This window comes from Ursus arctos, unplaced genomic scaffold, assembly GCF_023065955.2.
Source record: "Ursus arctos isolate Adak ecotype North America unplaced genomic scaffold, UrsArc2.0 scaffold_9, whole genome shotgun sequence".
Classification (NCBI taxonomy): Eukaryota; Metazoa; Chordata; class Mammalia; order Carnivora; family Ursidae; genus Ursus; species Ursus arctos.
This window is the reverse complement of record NW_026623111.1, coordinates 39,745,302-39,767,668: the sequence shown is the minus strand read 5'-3', so window position 1 is coordinate 39,767,668 and position 22,367 is coordinate 39,745,302. Positions and strand designations below refer to the sequence as shown.

General features: G+C 44.9%; 1 protein-coding gene across 3 annotated transcripts in view; it reads left to right on the top strand.

The window, feature by feature from the left end:
• The window catches only part of USP46 (ubiquitin specific peptidase 46), a 158,491-nt gene that overhangs the window by 49,797 nt on the left and 86,327 nt on the right, over positions 1 to 22,367 (top strand). For 2 of the 3 annotated variants that reach the window (XM_044387728.3, XM_057309647.1), the window contains exons 7-8: positions 702 to 899; positions 1,745 to 1,823. In XM_044387728.3, the coding sequence (XP_044243663.1) occupies positions 702 to 899; positions 1,745 to 1,823 (277 nt within the window). Of the gene's footprint in view, positions 1 to 701; positions 900 to 1,744; positions 1,824 to 2,651; positions 6,060 to 22,367 lie in introns of those variants that run through there. The other variant, XM_026508877.4, reaches the window with a different exon arrangement.

Sequence of the window (22,367 nt, the reverse complement as noted above, 5' to 3'; positions counted from 1 at the left end):
TCAGAATAGAGAGTAACCGTGTCCAAACGGGCCCCAGAAACCCCGGCTCTGTTAACACTGCCAGTGCTCCAGCGAGCCCAGTGTGGGGAGGGTAGCCGTGAGCCAACCCCTGCATTTTCCCAACGACCAAACGGAGAGCCACACCCGGGGAATGCCCTACCCGGAGTGAGCGAGCGGGAGCTTGGCGTGCCTGGCTCCCCGACTGCCAGCACTGCGGTGTGGGAAGCGTCCCCGCCGGGCCTCGGAACCTGGAAGCGCAACCTTCAGCCTTCTGCTTGTCCCCCCTCCAACTTCCTTTTCTCAAAAGCTGTCAGCCCTCTTCTCCCCTATCTCCAGGTGGGATGGAGGGGGTGTGGTTGTCCAAACACTCTTCCTTTCCGGAAGGCAGCAGGCGGTCATGGAGAGCAATTGCACGTCCTATTTTTTATAGGTACAGAAATTCGGGATGGTCTCCTTTGACCAAACCAAAACAGCGCCCTGCGGTGGCACTTGGCTCTCGCTGGCTGTGCCCCCTGTTGTCCGAGAAAGTCGGTGAAGCCAGCTCTCCGCAAGCATGCCCCCCTTCAGGCTTGCGAGCGGTGTGTGGTAGGCTGGGTTGAAGCCCGTTCGAGCCCTCCTGCTGTCCGTTCGCGTGGCGGCAGCGTGTTCTTTCCCCCTGACGGCCGCGGGGGACAACTGATGGTCTGTCTGTGGTTTCTTAGGATGAGAGTGAAAAAGCTGCCCATGATCTTGGCCCTGCACCTGAAGCGGTTCAAGTACATGGAGCAGCTGCACAGATACACCAAGCTGTCTTACCGGGTGGTCTTCCCACTGGAGCTCCGGCTCTTCAACACGTCCAGCGACGCCGTGAACCTGGACCGCATGTACGACCTGGTGGCCGTGGTGGTGCACTGTGGCAGGTGAGGCCGGCGGGGAAGCGGGGTCGTGCCCGAGGAGACCCAGCCGCGCCTTTCCTGGGCCGCGAGACTCGCTGGTCATGGTGCTTTTGAGAATGTCTCCCAAGCTCTTATTTATCATCATAAAGTAAATCTAAAATATACTCTTTTTTAAAAAAAAATTTTTTTTAATGTACTCTTAAAAATATTCTTCATGCCGTTTTTCGTCTTTACCCAATCAGAAAAAAGAGAGTAAGAGAGAAGGCCCCTAGATAGAGAGATGCGTAGTGTTTTGCTGGAAGTCCTTTTGAGCAAGTCGTTTTTTATTCCATAGCTGTAGTTAGAAGCGTAGAAAAGCCCCCTGAAAATGCACCTGTTGGTAATCCCCCGCTCAGGCGGCACGGGTCTGTGTTCTCTCCCCATGCTCACCCCGGCTGGATTCTTCATGGCACTTGTTACCCCCTGAAATGTATTTGTATTTTAGCGTGTTCATTGCCCATCCAGGCCTTCCCCCCGGGAAAGCGGGAACTTTGTTGTGGTCACTGCTTTTTGGTCTGACAGCCGGAGGAGAGCCTGGCGCTTAGTAGGTGCGCGGGCGCTGTTTGTGTTTGTTGGGTGCGAACATCTGCTTGCCGCACGGGGTCTGTAGGAGACTGACGCGTTTGCGTCTTTGTTCCACACAACACCGCCATGCGGGTCTTCCTCCATACGTGTGGCCAAACTAATGTGGGCATAGACAGGACCTCTGCCAGTTCTCTGTCCTGACGAGAGCCTTTGTTCTGGTAATTCACTGCTTATAAAGAGCTACCTCTTTATTTTTTTTAAAGAAGTAGATGTTAACTTGGTAACTGTTGTTTGCTCTTTTCCAGTGGTCCTAACCGTGGCCATTATATTACTATCGTGAAGAGTCATGGCTTCTGGCTTTTGTTTGACGATGACATTGTAGAGGTTGGTGTGCAGATTACTCTACCAGGGGGCGGGGCATAGACTGTATTTTGGGGAATGTGTGTGTGTGGACCTTTCCTAAAACAGGCCTGTTTCCCTGGAGTCTGGCTTGAAAACAATTTACATTTCTCTCAAAGCTCAACTCTGCTGCTCTTCCCTCTCTGTGAAAGGGAGAAAGGAGTGTGATGGGGGCTCATTAATACCGTGTTCTTGTTAACCGATCAGCCATAGATTCGGGATCTCTGTGTCACCTGAAATCATATTTATATGTCAGTCCTGTGTTCCACTACGACTGAAGCCATCTCTGGTACAGACCAAATAATTAACTTAAATTTAAAAAGTTCTATTAGAATTCTTTCATTATACCAAATTTTCCTTGTATTGATTGTTAAAAATACTTTCTCAGTCTGTTGGACCTGAAAATCGTTCTATCACACTCAAGCCTTCCGTGTATTGATTTTGTTGTAAAGAAATACTAGCTGGAGAGAATTCCACTCTCACACAATGTCCATTTTAACTCATAGGGTGACACTAAAGGGAATGAACTCTGATGACCAGAAAGAATTAAGGTTTTTCCTAAGACCCCCCAGTTTACCATTTGAAAGACAGAAGCCCTGGCTTCTTCAAAAAGTGCCCACATACGGTGGCCTCGTCGATTAAAGGGTGGCTTTCGTGCCCCTTTGTCAGGGCTGGGGCATTGCCCGGTTGCTGTTCAGAGTTCCCGGTTGTGATTTTAGAACAGTGTTTCTTACTGTAGTCCGTTCCTTTTTCTTTCCTTCTCTCGGTCCTCATGTTAAACAGTGCTGTTGTTCCGTCTCTCTTTTGTTGCAGAAAATAGATGCCCAAGCTATTGAGGAATTCTATGGCCTGACGTCAGACATATCAAAAAATTCAGAATCTGGATATATTTTATTCTATCAGTCAAGAGAATAACTTAAAGACCTGCGGGACTAATTCAGATGGGGGGAAATGTTCCAAGCACTCTTCCGCGGTTTCCCTGCAGACTTTCCTCCCCAGCGGCCCACCAGTGGTATGACGCCAAGTCCGATGGTCTGGCTGTGTTAGACTTTCTCCCCCTTTGGTTTTTGTTTCGTTTTTTTTTTTTTACATGCAGCACTACTTGTGGTTTTATTTGAGTCTGAGGTAGAGTTAACTGCAATCAGATTGTAGTAAGATTTATATGAGTAACAGTTGCTAATTTTAGGATCGGGTAAGCGCTCCAGCACTGGTTGTGTCTGGCCGAATCCGAGTGACGTTTCCTGCGAATGTCTACAGTCTGTTTTGGGTCTCTGCTGAACGGCCTAAATGCCTCCCGGGATCGCGGCTCAATGCATTCCTTTAACCTGTCCCTGGAAGCACTGCTACCCCGGTTTTGCTGCTCTGCGTCTTTTCTGCCAGAAGGACAGAAGAATTGGGTAGATGTTCACCTTTTAGGGCTGCAACTATAGCTTTAAGTGTGTGCAAGTGAAAACGTGTAAAAGTGAGTAACCTCAATACTGAAACCATCGTCCAGGTGGAACAGGGTGAAGAGAAGCTGTTCCTGGGGGCTCGGGCCTGCCCCGGGCTGTGCTCTCCCAGCCTTGAGAATCCCCCCGAGGCTAGGAAGGCAGGCAGCTCAGGGCAGGCGAAGCCAAGAGGAGGAAGCTTGCGTGGACCGCGACAAGTTACTTTTCTTATCTTTCTACCAAAACCACGTGTCAGGAAAAGAACCCTATGCTGTTTGTAGTGACCCTCTACTTCCACAAGGTCCCGCGAGTTGTCCCTGTCCTCTGTCTGGCACTGCTGAGCTTTCCCAGGGGTGATGCCAGGCCTGCTGGTGTTTGGCGGTCTGTGGTCGCAGGGCTGGGACACTGCGGTGACTGTTGCGGCCCAGCTGTCCTTGGCCGGTTGGCACCCACATCCTCCTCTATCAGGAGGGACAGCGGCGCTGCGCCCTCACCGCCATCGGCCACGTTCTACAGCTGTTGGTTTTTTCACATTTCCGTGTGTTCGCGGAGGCACTGGCGAGCCCCGGGGCTCATAGAGAACCTTCCGTAGAGGGATTACTGGAGTTAGCTGGGTGTGAAGGTGGGTCAGAGGAAGTGTGAGTGGGTGGGCGGAGGAATGAACAAAATGGTGGCGTCTCTTTGGCTCAGACTCCCAGAATGCTTGACAAGAGAGTTTTTTGGAAGAACCTCATCTCACTAGAGTTACTTTTACCTTTTTCACTTTTGTTATATATGTATTTATTAGATCATTTGAGTATTGGTACCTTTTATTAAAAGGGTCAATTTGGTGTTTTGCTGTTGAGCTGGTTTTTGGATTCTTACAAATAACTATGAGTCCTAGATCTTGGCTTCCTTTGGGAAGTCAGCTGACTTCCATACACTATAATATACTGTGAACGTATTATTTTGTTACCTAATAAATCAGCAAATGAACATGCAGATGTTTGGCATAATGTGAACTAAAATTGAAATTGAAAATGTTAGCGGCCATTTTGTAACAATGAAGAGCATAGCACTTTATCTAGATGAAAACTGGATTTCTTGTCTTTGAGATATCTTGAACTGTTTATTGCTCAGAACTTAAATACATGCCAACACTTCATTTGTTCATGCTTGAAGTGAAATGTTTTACTTTTCACTGGAGGAGACAAAAACAGGGTGATCTTCACGTTATTGTTTTATACAAGTGACGAAAATATACCTTGCCTTGTTTAGAGGCAAATTCATATTTATAAATATTTTGTCTTTTTTTTTTCCTCCATGAAACATGCAGTAATCACTTACCTGGAAGGTATTTATTCTGTTTTTAAGGAGAGACACTTTGCAATTGAAGGTGACTGATACAAGGAACTGTTTGTACTATATATAACCCATATATTTGACTGCAGGTTGCAAAGTTTAAAAAAAGAATAATGGTTCTTATCTAATATATTTGGAACTGATTCATAAGAAAAACTATTAAAATTATCTTTGAAATGACTCTTGAAGCTAATTTATTAGAAAAAAAAAGTTTCAATTGGAAGCCTACAGAAGTAATATCTAAATGCTAAGTCATAGATTCAGTGCATTTTCTTTATTATTACTAATATTATTTTTTTGTATGTGTAAAGAGTTTTTCCCAGTGACTTAACAGAAGAAATCGAAAGGGTCAGTTAAAAATCAGTATTCCTGGATAGAGGTTAGGAATAAAGACCAAGTATGAAAGGTAACGCAAAGGCGTTAAACTGGTTGTGTGATGCAGGAAGAGAAGATTGGAGAAAGACTAAAACACACATATCCACCAACATGCTCTTCATCAGATTTTTAAACGTTAGAGCTATCTGGTCATTTCTTTCCTCTTCGATAAATGAAACAGACACGAGGCAGCTACATTTCCCCTGAATCATTTCACTTTTTGTAAAGACAGTAGCACGCAAACACTTGATTTTTCATCCCTCATTCATCTTGTAAAGCAGAGAATGGTGTGAGACGTGTGAGACCGTTCTGAGGTCAACGATAGCACAAAGGCTCGGCAATATTCCCTCCGATCGCAGGGGTTTTGCGTGTCTATTTCTGGCAGGAGTGAGGAGACCTGCTGTATTCCTTTAACTGCTGCGGGTTTTACACTAAGGTACAGTGTTTTACACTTAAAAGAGAGAAGATCTATTTACTTTATTGGTTACTTACTAGCTGAGCACCTAGATTAGGGTACAGTTTGCTGAAAAGGCATTTGTTTAAAGCCAATTTTGGCAAAATGCTAACATCCAGTCCTGTTACATGGATGCATTTTCCACTCCAAGGCAGCGTGAAGTGGGCTGGTTCGCAGAGAGCCAAGGCACAATACGAGAGGGTGTTGGTGTGGATTGGAAGCCAGTCGTATTTGGATTTACGGCCTGGCATATTTTGGATTTCAGATGAAATGGGGAAAAAATGACAGGACTGGTCCCTATGCATTTATTTTCATGGATATGCTTAATTTCATGGGCATGCCTAACAATGAACTATGTTCTAACTGGAGCTTAGGACTTATTTTAGATATTGGAGTGTAGCTTTATTACAGATGGATTTTATCTTTAAACATTGCATTTTGATCAACTTTGTATATTCACGTGTATTAAAATATCGTGCACTAAATGTTTTGCCCTCATTTGCTCTCATACGGTCAAGGCATTTATCAGCACTATTGTGAATAACTCATGTAAATGGCATGGGTCAGGGAAAACTATTTCCTACTTTTCTGCCTAATTAAATTTGTTTTCCAGTATTACATTAATTTATTTTTGGCTTCCATTTCTTTGTAACCAAAATAGTTACTGTATTTGTGTGGCATTCATTTGGTTTTGTTGCTAAAAAAAAAAAAAAAAAAAAGTTTAGTTTTTATTTAAATTAATCTGTACCTTAATTTTCTTTTAATGTAACCAGTTCAAGCACTTTAAGCAATAACGTCAATCTTGTGAAAGTTCAATCAGTTTAATACCCTGCCTCTAAAATTGTTTGCAAAAAATAAATAAATAAATAAAATAGGAATTCTCTTCTAGGGAATTATATCTTGGTAATGTTACACACATGGACTTAAAATCCTTTTTATAAAATGTGAGTTAGGGCCAGTCTCACGTCCGGGTCATCAGTCCAAACTTAATTTTGAAGCAGTGGAAATGTCAAGAACCTCCTGGTCATTGTGATAGATAAATGTGGGGCTGCTGTGAAGGTTGATAAAGTCAGTGTTCTGAAGGTAACCCAGTCCTATTTTTGGGTTTACAAAATAGATCAACAGAAGTGATCCAGAGTCCTATATTTGGGGAATAGCAAATTGAGGCTATCAGTGGGGGGAAAAAATTAAAAATTCGGGTCAGGTATATTAGATATCACAGTCAATTCCTTAGCTGGGACTCTGCGTATAAAAATCTCCTTTTACCAGTTATGAAAGAAAAGATCCATTCCCCAAATAAGACTGTGGCTTCCAGCATCTGGTTTCTAGGCCTGAGCAGGAATGTGATCCTGGCCCCCCTGTACTGACAGCCGGCCCTAGGCTTCCGGTGGTTTCTGAGCTGTGGGCCACCCCCGCCCCCAGCAGGGCGCACACCACTCCCTACAGAGACCTGCCTGGGTGGGAGCAGCATGTGACCTCCTTCCCGAGACTCAGGCTTGCTGGTAAGGTGCTCAAGGCTCGCTCTCCCCCCGCCCCAAGCCAGTCCCTTCAAGGGGTCTGTGTGTGGGCAGGAGATTGTCATCTGAATGCCTTTGCCTGGGCCCAGTTATGGGAAATAAAAATCCACAGACCAGTTTCCATCCATCTTCTCTCGGGGCAAGTCAGCTGAACCTGACTGAACTGGGAAGTCACCTGGAGCCGCCATGAGAGTTGTAGGAGGGGAAGACCTTAGGAAAGTCTTTTTCTTTTCTAGGCCTGGTTTTGTCCATCTGTTAAATGGGGTATACAGCATAGGTGGGTCCCCACCAGCAGAACCCCGTTTCTGGGGAATGAGATGTGTTCTGCATTTATCCTCCATTTCTGTACATTGATACCTAAACACCTTCGACAGAGCGAAGCCTTCCTTCCTTCTATTTACATAAAGATAAAAATCCTTGTGAAGTCATTTTTCCCCCTGAGGGAAGATTTTGACTATGGGGACGGTACTAAAGACAAAGCACTTAGCCTTGCCCTAGAGATGCCCCAAGTGGAGAGATTTCTAAAGAAGGGATCCTTTAGCACCTATTACACACCAGATTTTTTGGGAGTCAGGGGACAACGAAGGGGAGCAGAGAGGACCCCCTTTCTCATTGTTTACCTCAGGAAAAAAAAAAAAAAAAGTCCGTGGAAAAGAAATTTAAATTGTGGAAATAATGCGCCTGAGGGGAATTCACAGTTGAGCACAGTTTGGCCTTTGGCCTGGGTCTAGGTCTCAGGGAGCAGATGGGCAGTTAGATAAAGCAGGCCGGTTCCTTTCTTCCCTGGGGCCCCCTCTTGGAGCCCCACTTGCCTCCCTGCCTGCTCTTCCAAGGGACAACACGTTTTTAAAAACTGTAAATCTGTTATATTGTAGAAATGGCCTTGAGCATTTTGCCTCTTAATTTCATGTCATAGGAGCCAGAATATTGAAAGTCTTAACAGAGGGTTTTATGAATAAAATAATCAGTCCTTTTACATTATTACCAAATAATTAACAGCCTGTCCAAACGTTAGCAAAACCAATCGGCATGAGCCTTTCTAAGTTATGTGACTAAATGACTTCATTGACTTATCAACCCGTGTTCCCCTTTATGAGTTCCCTTGTGTTTTAAAAGTGCTTTGAACAAAGCACGCGAGGAGCTTACAAACGAGAAGCTTCATTTTGGTTGTGAGACACCAGAATCAGAAATGACATTAAATGTTGTAAAACGAATTCCTAATTTTGTGCTCATTTCCCACATGATGATTCATAATAAAGTCTTTATTAACGACCCCGGGGTCTCCTGTTCATGTTGTGAGTTCCGCGGCCTTCACTTTCTCCCCAGCCTCGAGTGAGCACACGGGTTCTCGTGAGACGGTGCGAGGTTCCACCGAGGCTCTCCGTGGGAGGGTTGGGCACCTGTGTGGTGGGTTGAAACCCTATTTTGTTCTTACCTCCGCCTCGTAGTACGGAACTTGGAGAAGAAAACAGAGCTGTAGATTTGACTTGGCAGGAGGCAAAATAATTTGATAGTTGAAGCCACCATTTTGTGTATTTAACCAAGGTCTCCTGTGATCCAACTCAAACGTGTTTGTATTAAAGAGTCTCTTAGTTGACCTTGCCTGAGAGAACATTCTGTGCTAAGATAACTGAAAATAAACACAGGAACCGTTGAAGAATGAGCCTTCATCCCTCCGGAAGCAAGCGAAGTCTCTTCACTAGAGAGCTCGTCTCCAGGTTGAGAATTGCCTGTATCCCATGCTGAGGGGTAGAAAAATATTTTCTAATGCTTATGAAACCTGTGTGAAGACTCATTCTGCCTCCCCCTCCCCCAGAATAAATTGTTTGAAAAATGCTGCAAACATGCTTCTGCCTATTTGTCCACCCCTGCAAGCCCCAAGCCCGGAGAACAAAGGTGAGGATGAGTTGCCAGCCTGTGTAGGTCGTCTGTGCCCATCTGGACTCTCGAGGCTTCAGCAGAAGCAGGGGTGAAGGCTGCGGAGTGGAGAGGATCCCTCTTCCTGGGTGTTCACTGATTGACCCAGCTTTCACTTATGTCCTGTGAGAAGTCAGAAAGTTTATGAGGAACGAGCTTCCCTCAGAATCTGCCCTCAAGTGGCAATTAGTACAGAATGTGGAAGAACAAGGGCGGGGGATCGGGTTAAGACCCTTCTAACGTCACCGCTCCGCTTCTAGCCTGGGTGGCGCTGCTGCACGGGGCCCAACCTCGGAGCGCCGTGCAGGGTTAGGTGAAGCCCAGCGAACCCCGGACGCCCCTCCAGCCGAGGGACAGCCTACAGCTGCCGTGCCAGTTCCGTCACGGCCCCGAGCCGGATCGCTGGCGGGACAGCTTCGGTCTCCGTCCAGAGATAGTGTGGAAAAGCCCGCTGCACTTGGGCTCAGCTCGGGTTCCAGGACAGGGACCGGCCACTCGCAGGTGCTCTCAGCAGAGCACGTGGGGAAAGCAACGGCTCGGGAGCGGCCAGATCTGCGTTCGAGTCCTCACGGGGCAGCTGGTCCAAGGGCGCTAGAGGTCTGTCGCCTCGGTCGGATCTTGGACATGATGTTGGGGTTAGCGGGCTCACGAATGGTATTTGGCAAAGGGGCCCTTCTGCCCAGGGCCGCGAGGGGCATAAAAACACAACCGTCGAAAACTGGAGGGTCTAGAGGAGCTGGTGTCAATGAGGAAGACGTCGTGGGGCACCATGCTAGGCTGCTTCCTTTGATCGAATCCTCACCGCATCTTCCAGGCCCGAGAGGCAAGACCAGACAGCGGAGAGCGAGCAGCACAGCCCGACAGGCAGGAAGTAGCGCCCGACAGGCACGTTTCGGCTCTGGTAGGAGCTGACCCGGTGCTCCAGCGGGGCCTCGGCGTTGTCTGGTTGGACATAAACAGTGTCACGGAACACCAGCCTCAGTCAGGGTCACGCTGTGACCATGATGAAGTGACACAAAAACAAGACCCCTTCGTAGTTTTATCTAAGCACAGGCAAAAACAAGGTCACTGCAAGCCACAAGCTGCCAGACATTCCTCCGTCCCATGAACCTGACTCACGGCCGCCGCCTCACTAGCCACGGCCTTCACCGTGCTGCCGTCTGTCCCAGGTGAGACTGAGCGTCGTCCACGATCCAAGAATCGTCCCCACTTCTGGACAGCACCCAAGCCAGAGTGAACCCCTGTTCCTTGGACCCTCCCCCAAATGACCCAACCGAAGCCCCACTCCCATAGGTTCTTTCACACGCTCCTACTGAGCTGCCCCCCGCTTCCCCACCGTGTGCGGTCTGGCTGCTGTGAGCAACAGACGCGATCGTTCAGCCACAGCTGTGTTCCTGTTCCGTCCGGCTGGAGAGAGCCGCAGAGGAGTGTGCTAGACCGAGAGCAGCCACTTCCCGGGGTCAGCCTGGATGGGCTGTTCTCGTGGCTGCAAGGGAAACGAGCCACATGCGTTCAAGGTTGTCGTTAGTGTCCCGGTACCTAGCTGGTCCACAGGAACTCCTGCCCAGAAGGGATGGTGGTGTTGGTCTAGACGCAGAGAGAGGCTTCTTACAAGTAACTTCGGCTAAATCTGGACTCAGGTTTTCCTGACCTGTAAAATGAAGTTAGAGCTGGACTGCGATATGCAGAAACTGCTGGAAAGTATGGGAGGTCTTGTAACATTAACGAAGACCTCTTCTAGACATGAAGCTTCAGACGGGAAAGCCATACTGTCTGTCTTCAAAGTGATCATTTTCTTCTCTCCTTTGTCCCTTTCCTGTCTGAAGCTTCATGCCTGGAAGAGGTCTTCGAGTAAAACCACGTGCTGCAGATGAGGCTAGAGCGTAAGGGGAAGAGCCTAAGAGGAGAGGACAATTGATTACTGGTCCCATTTAGCTTGTAGTGTTACAGGCAAGAAGAGAAGAACAGAAGAAGAAAGGGGGGGGGAATGGCATCACCGAGGAACTGTTATAAAGGGAAGTTAAGAGAAACATCTGACAGCTACTTTGCTATTTTGGAAGGTAACAGGGAGAGTGCCCCACAGCAAGCCAGCTAAGATGACAAGGCATAATTTTAATCCTCACAGTTTTGCCCAAGGGCAAACATACTGTCGTTCCCCACCCCCACCCTCGCCCTGCTATTCATAATTTGGTTAAAATTCTGAAAGATTTTATATGTATACTTGAGAGAGAGAGAGATCGTGGATGCAGAGGAGCAGGGGGAAGGGCAGAGGGAGAGGGAGGAGACTCCCCACTCAGCAGGGAGCCCGACGAGGTGGGGCTCGATCCCAGGACCCCGGGATCATGACCTGAGCCAAAGGCACGTGCTTAACCGAGCCACCCAGGCGCCCCCACAATTTGGTTAAAATTCTTTGCAAGCTGTTAGTTTTTGTGCACACAGACTGTAAGACTTCTGCAAGACTGATATGGGGGTAGGGATTCATTTATTGTTTTTGAATTTCTGGAAAATCATTTTGCATTTTGGAGCAGTCTTAACATTATTCTTGCTAGAGGCGTTTATTTGTAATCATGTCTGCTGACTCCAAACTATAGGATATATCACAGAATTTTAATTACATGAGGCTCAGGATTATTCTCTTCTCCATTTCGATATGTGAGGGAGTGATGTACGGACAGAAAGTCTATAGTGACATTCGAGAACAGGAACTGGGAATGATGGAATGAGGTACGTGTGAGAAGGACATCCACGAAGAAAAGTTGCAAAGCGGAGCCGAAGGGAACAGAGAGAGATTGCGGTTATTCTTCTCAGGGATGGCTGCTTAGTGCATAACTTCTGTCACACTAAGATTTAGATGAAGCGGACTGATGGGGTCTGTTCTACAATAGATTTCGGGGAGAGCAGATTATGTAAATAGATACACATGTACATACTTAAACTTTATTATAAGATAGTAGAGAGAATAGAGTATTGAACCTCCATGAACCCATGACTCGTCTTCAACAGTTAATTACGGCTGGTCTTGTTTTAGGTTGATAGAATCTTCGGGGGATTGCACTGGAAAGTTACCAAAACTCATAAGCCTCCAATTCTTCTGGGTATCTAAACACATAAAGGCGAAATATATGAGGTGTTAGCACAGTTCGGATGAACAACCCGTTCCAAGGGATTACCTGTCTATTTTGTCATTCTTCTAACTTGAAATAATGTGTCATTCCTTGAACCTGAAATGCTTCTGCATAAATGTGGAAACATTTTGCAATACAGAGGTTTTACAGTTGAAGCAGGCTTAACTTGCATACTGGCTAAATAACATGAAATATATGAAACTGAAGCTGCAGGGTTTGAGGGTGACCACATTTATTTGGAAAATTATAATGAAAATAATGGCTCTTCTATCAGTTATAAGCTAATGTAGATTATAGAATATAGTCTTAACAAATGGTTAGGCAGGTGCGCCTGCGTGGCTCAGTCGTTAAGCGTCTGCCTTCGGCTCAGGGCGTGATCCTGGAGTTCTGGGATCGAGCCCCACGTTGGGCTCTTCCACTGGGAGCCTGCTTCTTCCTCTCCCACTCCCCCTGCTTGTGTTCCCTCTCTCGCTGGCTGTCTCTATCTCTGTCAAATGAATAAATAAAATCTTTAAAAAAAAATGGTTAGGCAAGAGTGCAAAGTTCTGGGACACCTGGGTGGCTCAGTCGGTTAAGCATCATCTGCCTCTTGATCTCAGATCAGGCCTTGATCTCAGGGTCGTGAGTTCAAGTCCCGAGTTGGGCTCCATGCTCGGTGTGGAGCCTACCTTAAAAAAAAAATTTGAAAAGTGCTATGTTTTACTGCTCATATTTGTCTCACATGTCTTCTCTTCTAGGTCTTCACCTTTCCGTGTACCCCTTATCTTTCTGGAATTTTCCCAGAGGGATGGAGCCAGGCTCAATATTTCTGTTTGTCTCCACCCTTTCCTGTTGGTATTTTCCCTCCTGGCATGTCATGAACAGATTTCACTGATTAATAGATGAAATTGAAGAATGCCAAAGCAGAGAGGAAGGTCCCAGGTAACAGTACAAATTTCCCAAAGCTGAGACAAGGAACCGGAAGCCCTGAGATCTTAGCAAGACTTGTTTGCTTTGCTTTCCAAGCTGGTATGACCTAGAGTAAGGAAGGAGGGGCTGGCAGAGGTCGCCTTGGCATTGAAGCAGGGCCACCAGTGTGTGTGTGGTGGACCCTTGTGGCAGGAAAGGGCTGCAAGCTCCGTGTTAGCTCTCCAAATCTCATCTCCACCTCTGTCCCCTGTCGGGGACTCAGAACTGCAGGGGTCTGGGCAGGGACAGAGAAACAGGTGGTTTTAGCAATCGGGAGTAGAGCAGAAACCTGAGGGTCTTACACATGGGACTTCACCCTCCCCACCCCATCGTCCAAATGAGCTAAGGCTTAGGATTTCAAATTTTTCATTTAGTAGCACAATCTTTTTTTGAAAAACAAAATCTTATGTAGAACCTTACTGTGGGTGTATACAGTGTTTGATGTCACATTTTATTAATATACATTCTTTTTATAAGCTAACTTTATAAAGTTAATGAGAACAATGAGGCTACTTGATGACCATGATATTTTTGGAAGTGACAGTGTTTTATTGGTTTCAGCACCCAGCTTTATGAATTTTGTTTTGCTCACATAGGATTAAGAAAATCCAAGTTCACACGGATCTATATATATATGATTATAAATAATACTTTTTTGTTTGTTTTTTAAAAAACTGTCTTATATATTCTGGGATTCTTTTCAGTACAGAAAGAGAGTGGGGAATCTTTTATTTTTGAAATCTTCATAAAAGTAAGTTAACCTCCCAAGTTAACTCAGTTGGAAGTCTCCAATGAATTTAAATTTGATTTATAACACACTTGAGTATGTCTGTTGGTTATTAAACCAAGTTATATTTAAAAAGTGAAATCCTAATGAAAACATTTCTGGAACCCCTGAAGCAGGGTTCCATGGAACACAGTTTGAAAACTACCAATCTGGTATTCAAAAGGTAAGGCTTCCATGGGGCACCTGGGTGGCTCAGTCGGTTAAGCATCAGACTCTTGCTTTTGGCTCCGGTCATAATCTCAAGGTCTTGGGATAGTGTCGGACTCCAAGCTCAATGGGGTGTCTGTTTGAGATTCTCTCTTTCCCTCTCTCTCTGCCCCCACCTCATGCTCGAGCTCTCATTTTCTCTTTAAAATAAATAAATCTCAAAAGTAAGGCTTCCTTTATTTCCTTACCCAAACATCTTTCATCCTTTAATGCTGCCCTTTTCATGGCTTTCTCCCCCTTTAGAGAGCACATTGAGCTGATTTTTTTTGCCATCTTTCTGGAGGTATAATTGATATATAACATTGTATCCATTTAAAGTGTACAAGGTAATGATATGATATGCATGTATGTGGCAAAATAATTACCGCAATTACCTTAGTTAACATCCGTCACCTCAAATAGAGTGTTTTGGTTTTTTGTTGCGAAAATTTTTAAGATCTACTCTTTTAGCAAATTTCAAATAAGGTGGAGCTCATTTTAACTCTGTTTCACTAAGATCGCACTGTTGGTCAGAGGATAGAACGGAGGATAAAGTAGCCAGCCCGTTCTGCCTGGGGGGGCTCCAGTGCCAAGTAAAATGATCAAGTATGTGGGCTTAATTCTCATGGCTTCTTCAGTCCTTCCATCAAGATTTCCTCCTCTCTGTTCGGGATCCCATGACTCAGACCCTATTTCTGCAAGGTGTTTGCTGGCTATACTGGTAAACCAATTCAGCTGCTATACCTACTGGTAGTCTTTTGCAAGTACTAGTTGTTTGTTTTACATATTTATTGAGCAATTGCTGTGTGCGAAATACTACGCTAAGCACATTACATGAGTTATCTCCTTGAGTTCCTGTAACAACCCTGTGAGATGGGGTCTAGTATTATCAGATGGGGAAACGGAGGCTGGCACTTATGAAGCTTGCTGTTCTGGAGCTCTTTGTCCTGGTACCACCAAAGCTACCTGGGTTGAATTCCAGGCACAAATGACGAGGGGGTTTAGAACCCCGCTTTTGTTCATAGAAAGAATAGATTTTCCATAAGTAGCACAGCAGTTAAGAACACAGGCTTTGAAATCAAATGAACATGAACTAGAATATAGGCTCTGTCGTTTACCCGTGGTGTGTTCTTGGTCAGTGTCAGTTTCCTTATCTGTAAAATGGGGATGACGATGATAACAGTACTTACGTGTAAGTGTTATAAGGATTAAATGAGATGAAGTATATCAGACATGTAGCACAACTCTCGCCTCTGTGTTCAGTGCATTCAATACATGCGATGCTATAAGTGTTCAGAAATTATTAGTTGTTATTTTGTCATTATTAATTCATTAATAGGTCTGGACTAGCTGAACACAACGGTACCAGTCAAATCTTCCACTTACCTATTTAGAATAGGAACAAACGAAGCTGCCTGGATTAATTTAAGATAAGAAGTAAGACTATGCTAACACCATTTAGATTATTTTTTTTTAAGATTTTATTGATTTATTTGAGATAGAGAGCATGAGTTGAGGGGGGCAGAGGCGGAGAGAGAGGGAGAAGCAGGCTCCCCTCTGAGCACGGACACTGATACGGGGCTCGATCCCAAGATCCTGAGATCCTGACCTGCCCCGAAGGCAGATGCTTAACCGACTGAGCCACCCAAGCACCCCAACACCATTTAGATTAATTCTTTTATGCTTTTGAGGTCCGATTGATTCTCTGAGAGACACTAGCTCATGTTGGGTGTCTGCTGTGACCTGGTTCTAAGGTTAGTGTATGTGTGTTGGTTTTGTTTTTCATGGAAAACTTTTGTTTTAATAAACAGAACATTCATGGCTTAGATTTTAAGTTGCATTTACAGATGAGGAACACTTCTAGGCCCAAACAGATTAACAGCGAAGCTACTACTGAGGGCAGGAATTCGTGCCCCCTCCAACCCCCACTCCCGCCTTCCCCAGCCCCTTGTATTTTAAGCCTCAAGAGCAGAGACTTCCCGTCAGAGAACATAAGATGAGTGCCTCATATCTTCTTTTGCTTTAGGGCCACGAAGTGAGCAGATCAGGGGCTGGCATAGGTGTGCGCTATTCCTGCCAACCAGTGAAAGAGCAGGAGCTGAGACCATCAAGTCATCTTCCCTGCACTTTGAGTGAACTTCTTCCCTAAGCAGCTTTGGGACAAATTGTGCCCCCTGGGAGCCGTTCCTGCTGCTGAGGTCTAAATCAGTCAGCATTTTCTCCAAAAGCGCGGTTTCCGCCCTTGCAAAAGGACGCAAGGACAAGGGGCTTGCCAGCTGCTGGCCTGCCTCGCACGCGCACGTGGGCTCGGCAGGCCTGGCGGTGGCCCGACTCACAGACGCTGCAGCCTCTCCTGGGCCCAAAGGGACAGTCGCGGGGCCCGCGGCGACAGCTTCTCGCTGCCTGCCCGGCCGCTGAAGACTGGCCCAGCAGCCCAGCGGCTGCAGATTTGTAGCAGTTTCCAGCCCCTTTCCTGAGCCCCGTAGGGATCGCCGCCTGGGTTGGAGGGTTTGTTTTCCAGAAGCACCAGGCTTTCCCTAGCCCCAGTCAGACAACGTGTTTATATTTTCTTTGAAAAAATACTTTGCATTATTTTCAAAATAAAGAGCATTTGACATTTATTTTTTGCACATTCAACTTACGTAAGTGATACACAGGTTACGATTGTAGTTAAAAATTCGAAACTACCCCTGAAAATAGGGTAAAAACCGAAAGTCCCCTTTCCCTTTCTCCCAACTGCATTTCCTTCCCCAAAGGTGACTAGTAATGAAAAGTTGTAGAAGGCCCTTCCAGACCTTTTCTTGCATTACATGTAGACGGGTAAACACGCACGGGTGTTTACTTTTGATTTTTAAAACTTAAAAATGTTATTAAATGTTATTCTGGAGCTTGCTTCCCGCCAACTCAGTTGTCTTGAAGATCTTTCTATACCACGGCTACTTCACTAAAAAAAAAATCATTGCATATAATTCTATAACATGGATTATAAACGTACTTATACCATAAACTTATTTAAAGAACATTGAGGTTCTTTACTCGCTATTATAAGCAACCTTGTAGTAAGTGTCTTTGCAAGGGACTCATGAAACTTTTTTTTTTTAAGAAATCTCCATGCCCCACATGGGGCTCGAACTCAGACCCCTGCGATCAAGCACTGCATGCTCAACCGACGGAGCCAGAGAGGTGCCCTTTGTTAAACCTTTCGGACAAGAGCTGACACTGAACTTCAGAACTCCTTGGGCTTACGAACGCCCAAAGAGATTTTTTTAGCTTCACGTGTGTTTAACACACACAGACCCTGGAGCCATCATCTAAGGGGAGTAATTGGAGACGTGATTTTAAATTTGCTGGAAGACAGTGCAAAATGCACTGGATGTCTATCCTCGTCTAGTGTTTGGGATTCTTTCAAGTATCCTAGAGCCAAGAGAGGCTTGAAAGTTGATAATGTGTGTTTTTCCATTGTTACCCTTTCACCAGGGTCTCGAATTTCCAATCAGTTCAGTTGTGAAACTTGCCTTTTTGCTGAAGTGTTTTTCCCTTGATTTGGGATTGTTTTTTAACAGTTGCCAAAGTCACATGATTTAAATTGCAAATGCCACAAAAACGTATTCTCCTGCTGCTAGTCTTGAGATAAAATGTAGAGATGTGAAATTTGAAGGGTAGGACTTGGAAAGGAGCAGGTAGGACTTCAGAAGCGACTGTTTTAAAGTCTTCGTGAAAGTGATGCCTTCACTCCTTACCTTGACTTTAAAGTCTCCTGAATAATTTTGTTAGTCTGTCAGTCACTGGGACGGTGATTAATAAACCCCCTCTAGCCTGAGGGGAGGGTTGCTTCAAAATACTGAGAGAGGCAAAGGCACCAGGAGTCAGAGACAGGAATCCAAACCCAGACTACGCCGGAGCAGTGGCTCTCCGACCTGACCATGCCTCGGAGCCTGCGGAAGCTTTCCGTGGCACAGTCACCCCCACGTAGCCCACGTTGAACTACTCACACCTTCTGGAGTGGTTAAAGTTCCTCCACGAACATTTGTTACATCAGTGGAAACAAGTTATTAGTATGTAGTCTGTAATAATTACATTAACGAAAACACTCCATTTACACTTATGGTGACTTGAATGATGATCGTAATATATTGAAAGATAATATTATGCTAATAGACCAACCTGAAAGAAACTGACATATAGACTTGTGACAATGACAAATGTAAATCTGATACCTCTGTCTTTTCATGCCCCAGCCCCATTCCTTCACCTCCGAGACATACGTCAACCGCATAGGCGTCTCTTCATGTCCATTGTCAAATGCCTTGTCCAAGCCACTTTTCTGTCTTGCCTGGACCAACCTTCTTGATTGCTCTCTCCAATCTATTCATGGCACAGCAGCCTGAGGGATTTCTTTTACCTTTTTATTTTGAAAAACCGCAAAACTACAGAAAAGTTGCAAGAATAGAATAATAAGCACCTGTATACCTTTACCTAGATTTACTGATTGTATTTTTTTTGCCCCATTTGCTTTATCTCTTTATATATGTATGTCTTATTACTGTCGCTATGACTATTATTATTACTATTTTTGCTGATCCACTTGAGAGCATACTGGAGACATCATGGCCCTTCACTCATAAATACTTCCATCTGTATCCTCTAAGGACAAGATCATCTTCTTACATACTAACTACAGTACAATGATCAAATTCGGGAAATTTGACGTTGATTCAACGCTTTGATTAATGAACAGTCCGTATTTAAATTTCACCACTTGTCCCCAAAATATCCTTCATAATTTTTTTTCCTTAGATTTGGATTGGATTCATTTACATACATTTAGTGGTCCTATCTTTAGCCTTTTTTAACTTCAGACTGCATTTGTCTTTCATAAATTGGGGTTTTTGAAGAGTGCAGGCCAGTCATTTACAGAACACCCCCCTCCCTTTGGGTTTGTCTGAGGTTTCTTCACGAGTAAATGCAGGTGATTCATTTTTGGTGGGTTCCTCCTCCGAGCATCACATCAGGGGCCCGAGGGACCATAAGTCAGATGGTGCTACTGTGGGGTTAGTCACCTTCCAGGGGCATCTCACTGAATAAGCCTTTCCATACCCTGACTGCTAAGCCAGGCACATCCTGGCGGCTGCTTCTCTCAACCTTACCTCCTCCCACCCACTCTTCCTCCTCTCCCTGCGCTCTGGCCACACGGGGCTTCTTTCAGTTCCTCCAGCTGGTCAACCCGGTCCCTGGGAAGCTCTTCCCACCCATTCCACTTGCAGCTGGCCTGTCTGGACGATCCAGGAGCTCAGCTACAAAAGAGCCCTAGACTAAGGAATTGCCATTATTTTGAAAATGGAAGTCACTGCAAAATGATTTTTGTTAAAAACATTTCACCTGCCTAAGGCCACCTGTCTTTTGCTCTCTTTGCTTCATCTTGTCACGCTGGATTGTCACCCCAAAGGCAGGGCGAGCTAGAGCTGGGACTTGGCTACTATGATGTGCCACCCGAATTCCAAGGGACAGGCTTCAATTTGGGTGTTTTGGTTTTTTCAAGATTTTTTTTTTAACATGAGAATCTAAAAGGCAGCATTTTAAAAGCAACTTTTAATTGTAGACTACTTTATATTTACAGAGAAGGTGGCAATGATATTCCGGAGTTCCTGTAAAGTCCCTCCTCTCTTCCCTCTGATGTTAACATCTCACATGACGTTGGCACATTTGTCAAAGCTAAGAAGTCAAGACTGGCATATTATTATTAACCAACCTCCTGACTTTATTCCAATTTTACCTCTTTTCCCACTTCCGTTCTTCTTCTGTCCCCGGATCCCATCTGGGATACAGCATCGCGTTTAGTCATCATGTGTCCGAAGTCCACACTGGTCTGGAGCACTTTTTCCTTTCTTCCTTGTTTTTCATTATTATTATTATTTTTTATCATTCAACAAACTTTTATTTTTTAAGGTGTACAACATAGTGACTTAATGTATATTGACATTGTGAAAGAATTACCACAATCAAATTAGTCATCACATTTTTCATGATCTTGACAGTTTTGAGGAGGACTGGTCAGAGAATTTCTAGAATGTCCTTCGATTTCAGTTTGTCCGATGCTTTTCTCATACTTGGATTGAGGATATGAATTTTTGGAAAGAAGTCCTCAGAGGTGAGGTGTCCTCTCATTGCATGCAGTCAGTGGGTGCATGCTACCCCAGGACTTATCACTGTCGTGTGAATCTTGGTCTCTTGGTTAAGGTCGTATCTGCAGACTTCGCCCCTGTAACATTATTTTTCCCATCCCATACTCCATTCTTTGGAAACAAGTCACTATATCCAGCTCACATCTGGGGGTGGGGAGACAAAAGCAGCTTTAAAAACTTCAGTGTACACGCTCGTTTTGCAATTTAGAATTTAATTTTTTTTTCCTTTCAACTACTTCTGGGGGCAGAGGGGCTATGTTCTTTTGAAGTGTTGTAATCAGACCCTGCTTCAATACTTCCCTAATGCTAATTGCAAATGCCTTAATATGATGTGGCATTTCCCAGCTGGTTCATAACCAGAACTAGGAAGGTTTTGCCAAGAGGTTTATATTGAAATATTTTTAATTTTTTAAAGAAACCTCTATATCCACATACTCATTTAATAAGTAGATATTTAGCGAGGGCATACTACGTGCCAGGCAGGGCTGGGGATTCATGCACGCATTTCTGCAGCCTGCAGTTTGGCACCGGAGAGTCAGTATAACCACACCCACCTGCTGACTGCCTGTCGCAGCCTAGGCGCTGGGTTCTGGGTGCTCCAGATTCATAATTAAATCTTTGGACAGTCCGGTGAGTAAGGTTTTACTACCCTTGGTTTATTTCCTTTTAAAAATTAATTTATTGGGGCGCCTGGGTGGCTCAGGTGGTTAAGCATCAGCCTCGGGCTCAGGTCATGACCTCCAGGTCCCGGGATCAAGCCCTGTGTCAGGCTCCCAGCTCGGCGGGGAGTCTGCTTTTCCCTCTCCCTCTCCCTCTCTCCCTGGTTTGCTCTCTCTGTCTCTCTCTCTTAAATGAATAAATAAAATCTTGTAAAAAATTATTGTTTTAAGCAGAACTCAGCGTCAAAAGATTTATAATGAAATCTAGGCGCTCATCACCCTTAAGTCATGCAACCCCCCAGAAGCAATCGCCCCTCACCTGTTCTAGCCATTTCTCCTGGTGTTCGCCTCTATATTTGTAAATAATATGCTTAATGATTATTAAAATTTTAAAAATGTGTTTAAGGTAAAATGAAGTACCAGTACAAAGCATCACACGAAGTCAATGAGCACAGTAATGGGGTACAGCGAGCCGGACCTCCTTTAATTGTACCCAAAACAAGGAACAGAACTCTCTGAGACACCCAGACACGCCTCCATGTGCTCCATCCTCATCATTGTCCCTCCTTTCCCTGAGGGAGCCTCTCTGCTGGCTTTTCCTGCTATTACTTTCTTGTGCTTTTACAATCGTTTTATTACCCGGTGTGTATCCTTAGGCATTATGGTTTATTTCTTCTTCATCATTTAAAAAATGGTTGTGTCTTTCCAGGCTCTTTTAATCTAAAGTTTTGTCTTATCCTTCTCCCCGCCCCCCCCCCCCCCCCCCCCGCCCCACGCCCCCAACAAAATCCATAATCTGGATTTTCTTGGTTTTGATCTTGGAGGGTGTCCTCCATGTGACCTTGCCCCAATGCCTGGAGTCCCGGATATCCTGGCTAGCTATGCGAATAGAGACAACCTGCCCTAAGAGACATTTTTACACCTATCATTTTTTGGAGAAAGACATTAAATACACTCCAATGATCATTTTGGAAGGTAGGAAGATGAGGGTCAACTACAAGTGTGGGTGCTTGGTAGAGACTGGCAGGGTTTTACCCAACATTTTGCCTTTAGTAGAAAAATAACCACTATGATATGTATAGTTTTGAAATAAAAAAGACTTTCAAAATTGCATATTGATTAAAAATAGGTGCTCCGATGTGTGCCTGGGTTCAAATCCTGGCGTCTCTACTGCTTAGTGACTTTGTGACCTTGAGCAAGCTACTGACTTCCCTGCTGCCTCAATATTCTTTTCTGCACTGTGGGGGTGAGAACTGTCATTGGACTGTTGCGGGGATCACATGAGCTAATACCCGCAGAGTGCTTTGAACAGTGGCTGGCAAGCACAAAGTAAATGTCCAATGTTTTGAGCTGTTATTATTCTTTGCAGTGGGAAATAGATTGAAAATGATCAGCTTAAGTCTGATGTACATGGCGAGGGTTTTCAACTCATTTATTTCCTTTTCCTCCTGGTACATTTCCAGATCTCGTTCATGTGATTGGGGATAAAATTAATTCATCCACAGCTGTTCTTTAATCTCTGGTTATTTTCTGACTCCTTGGCAAATAAATTACCAACCTTTAAACTAAACAATTAGTCCTAGCTTGAAGGAATTTGAATGTATCTCCAAG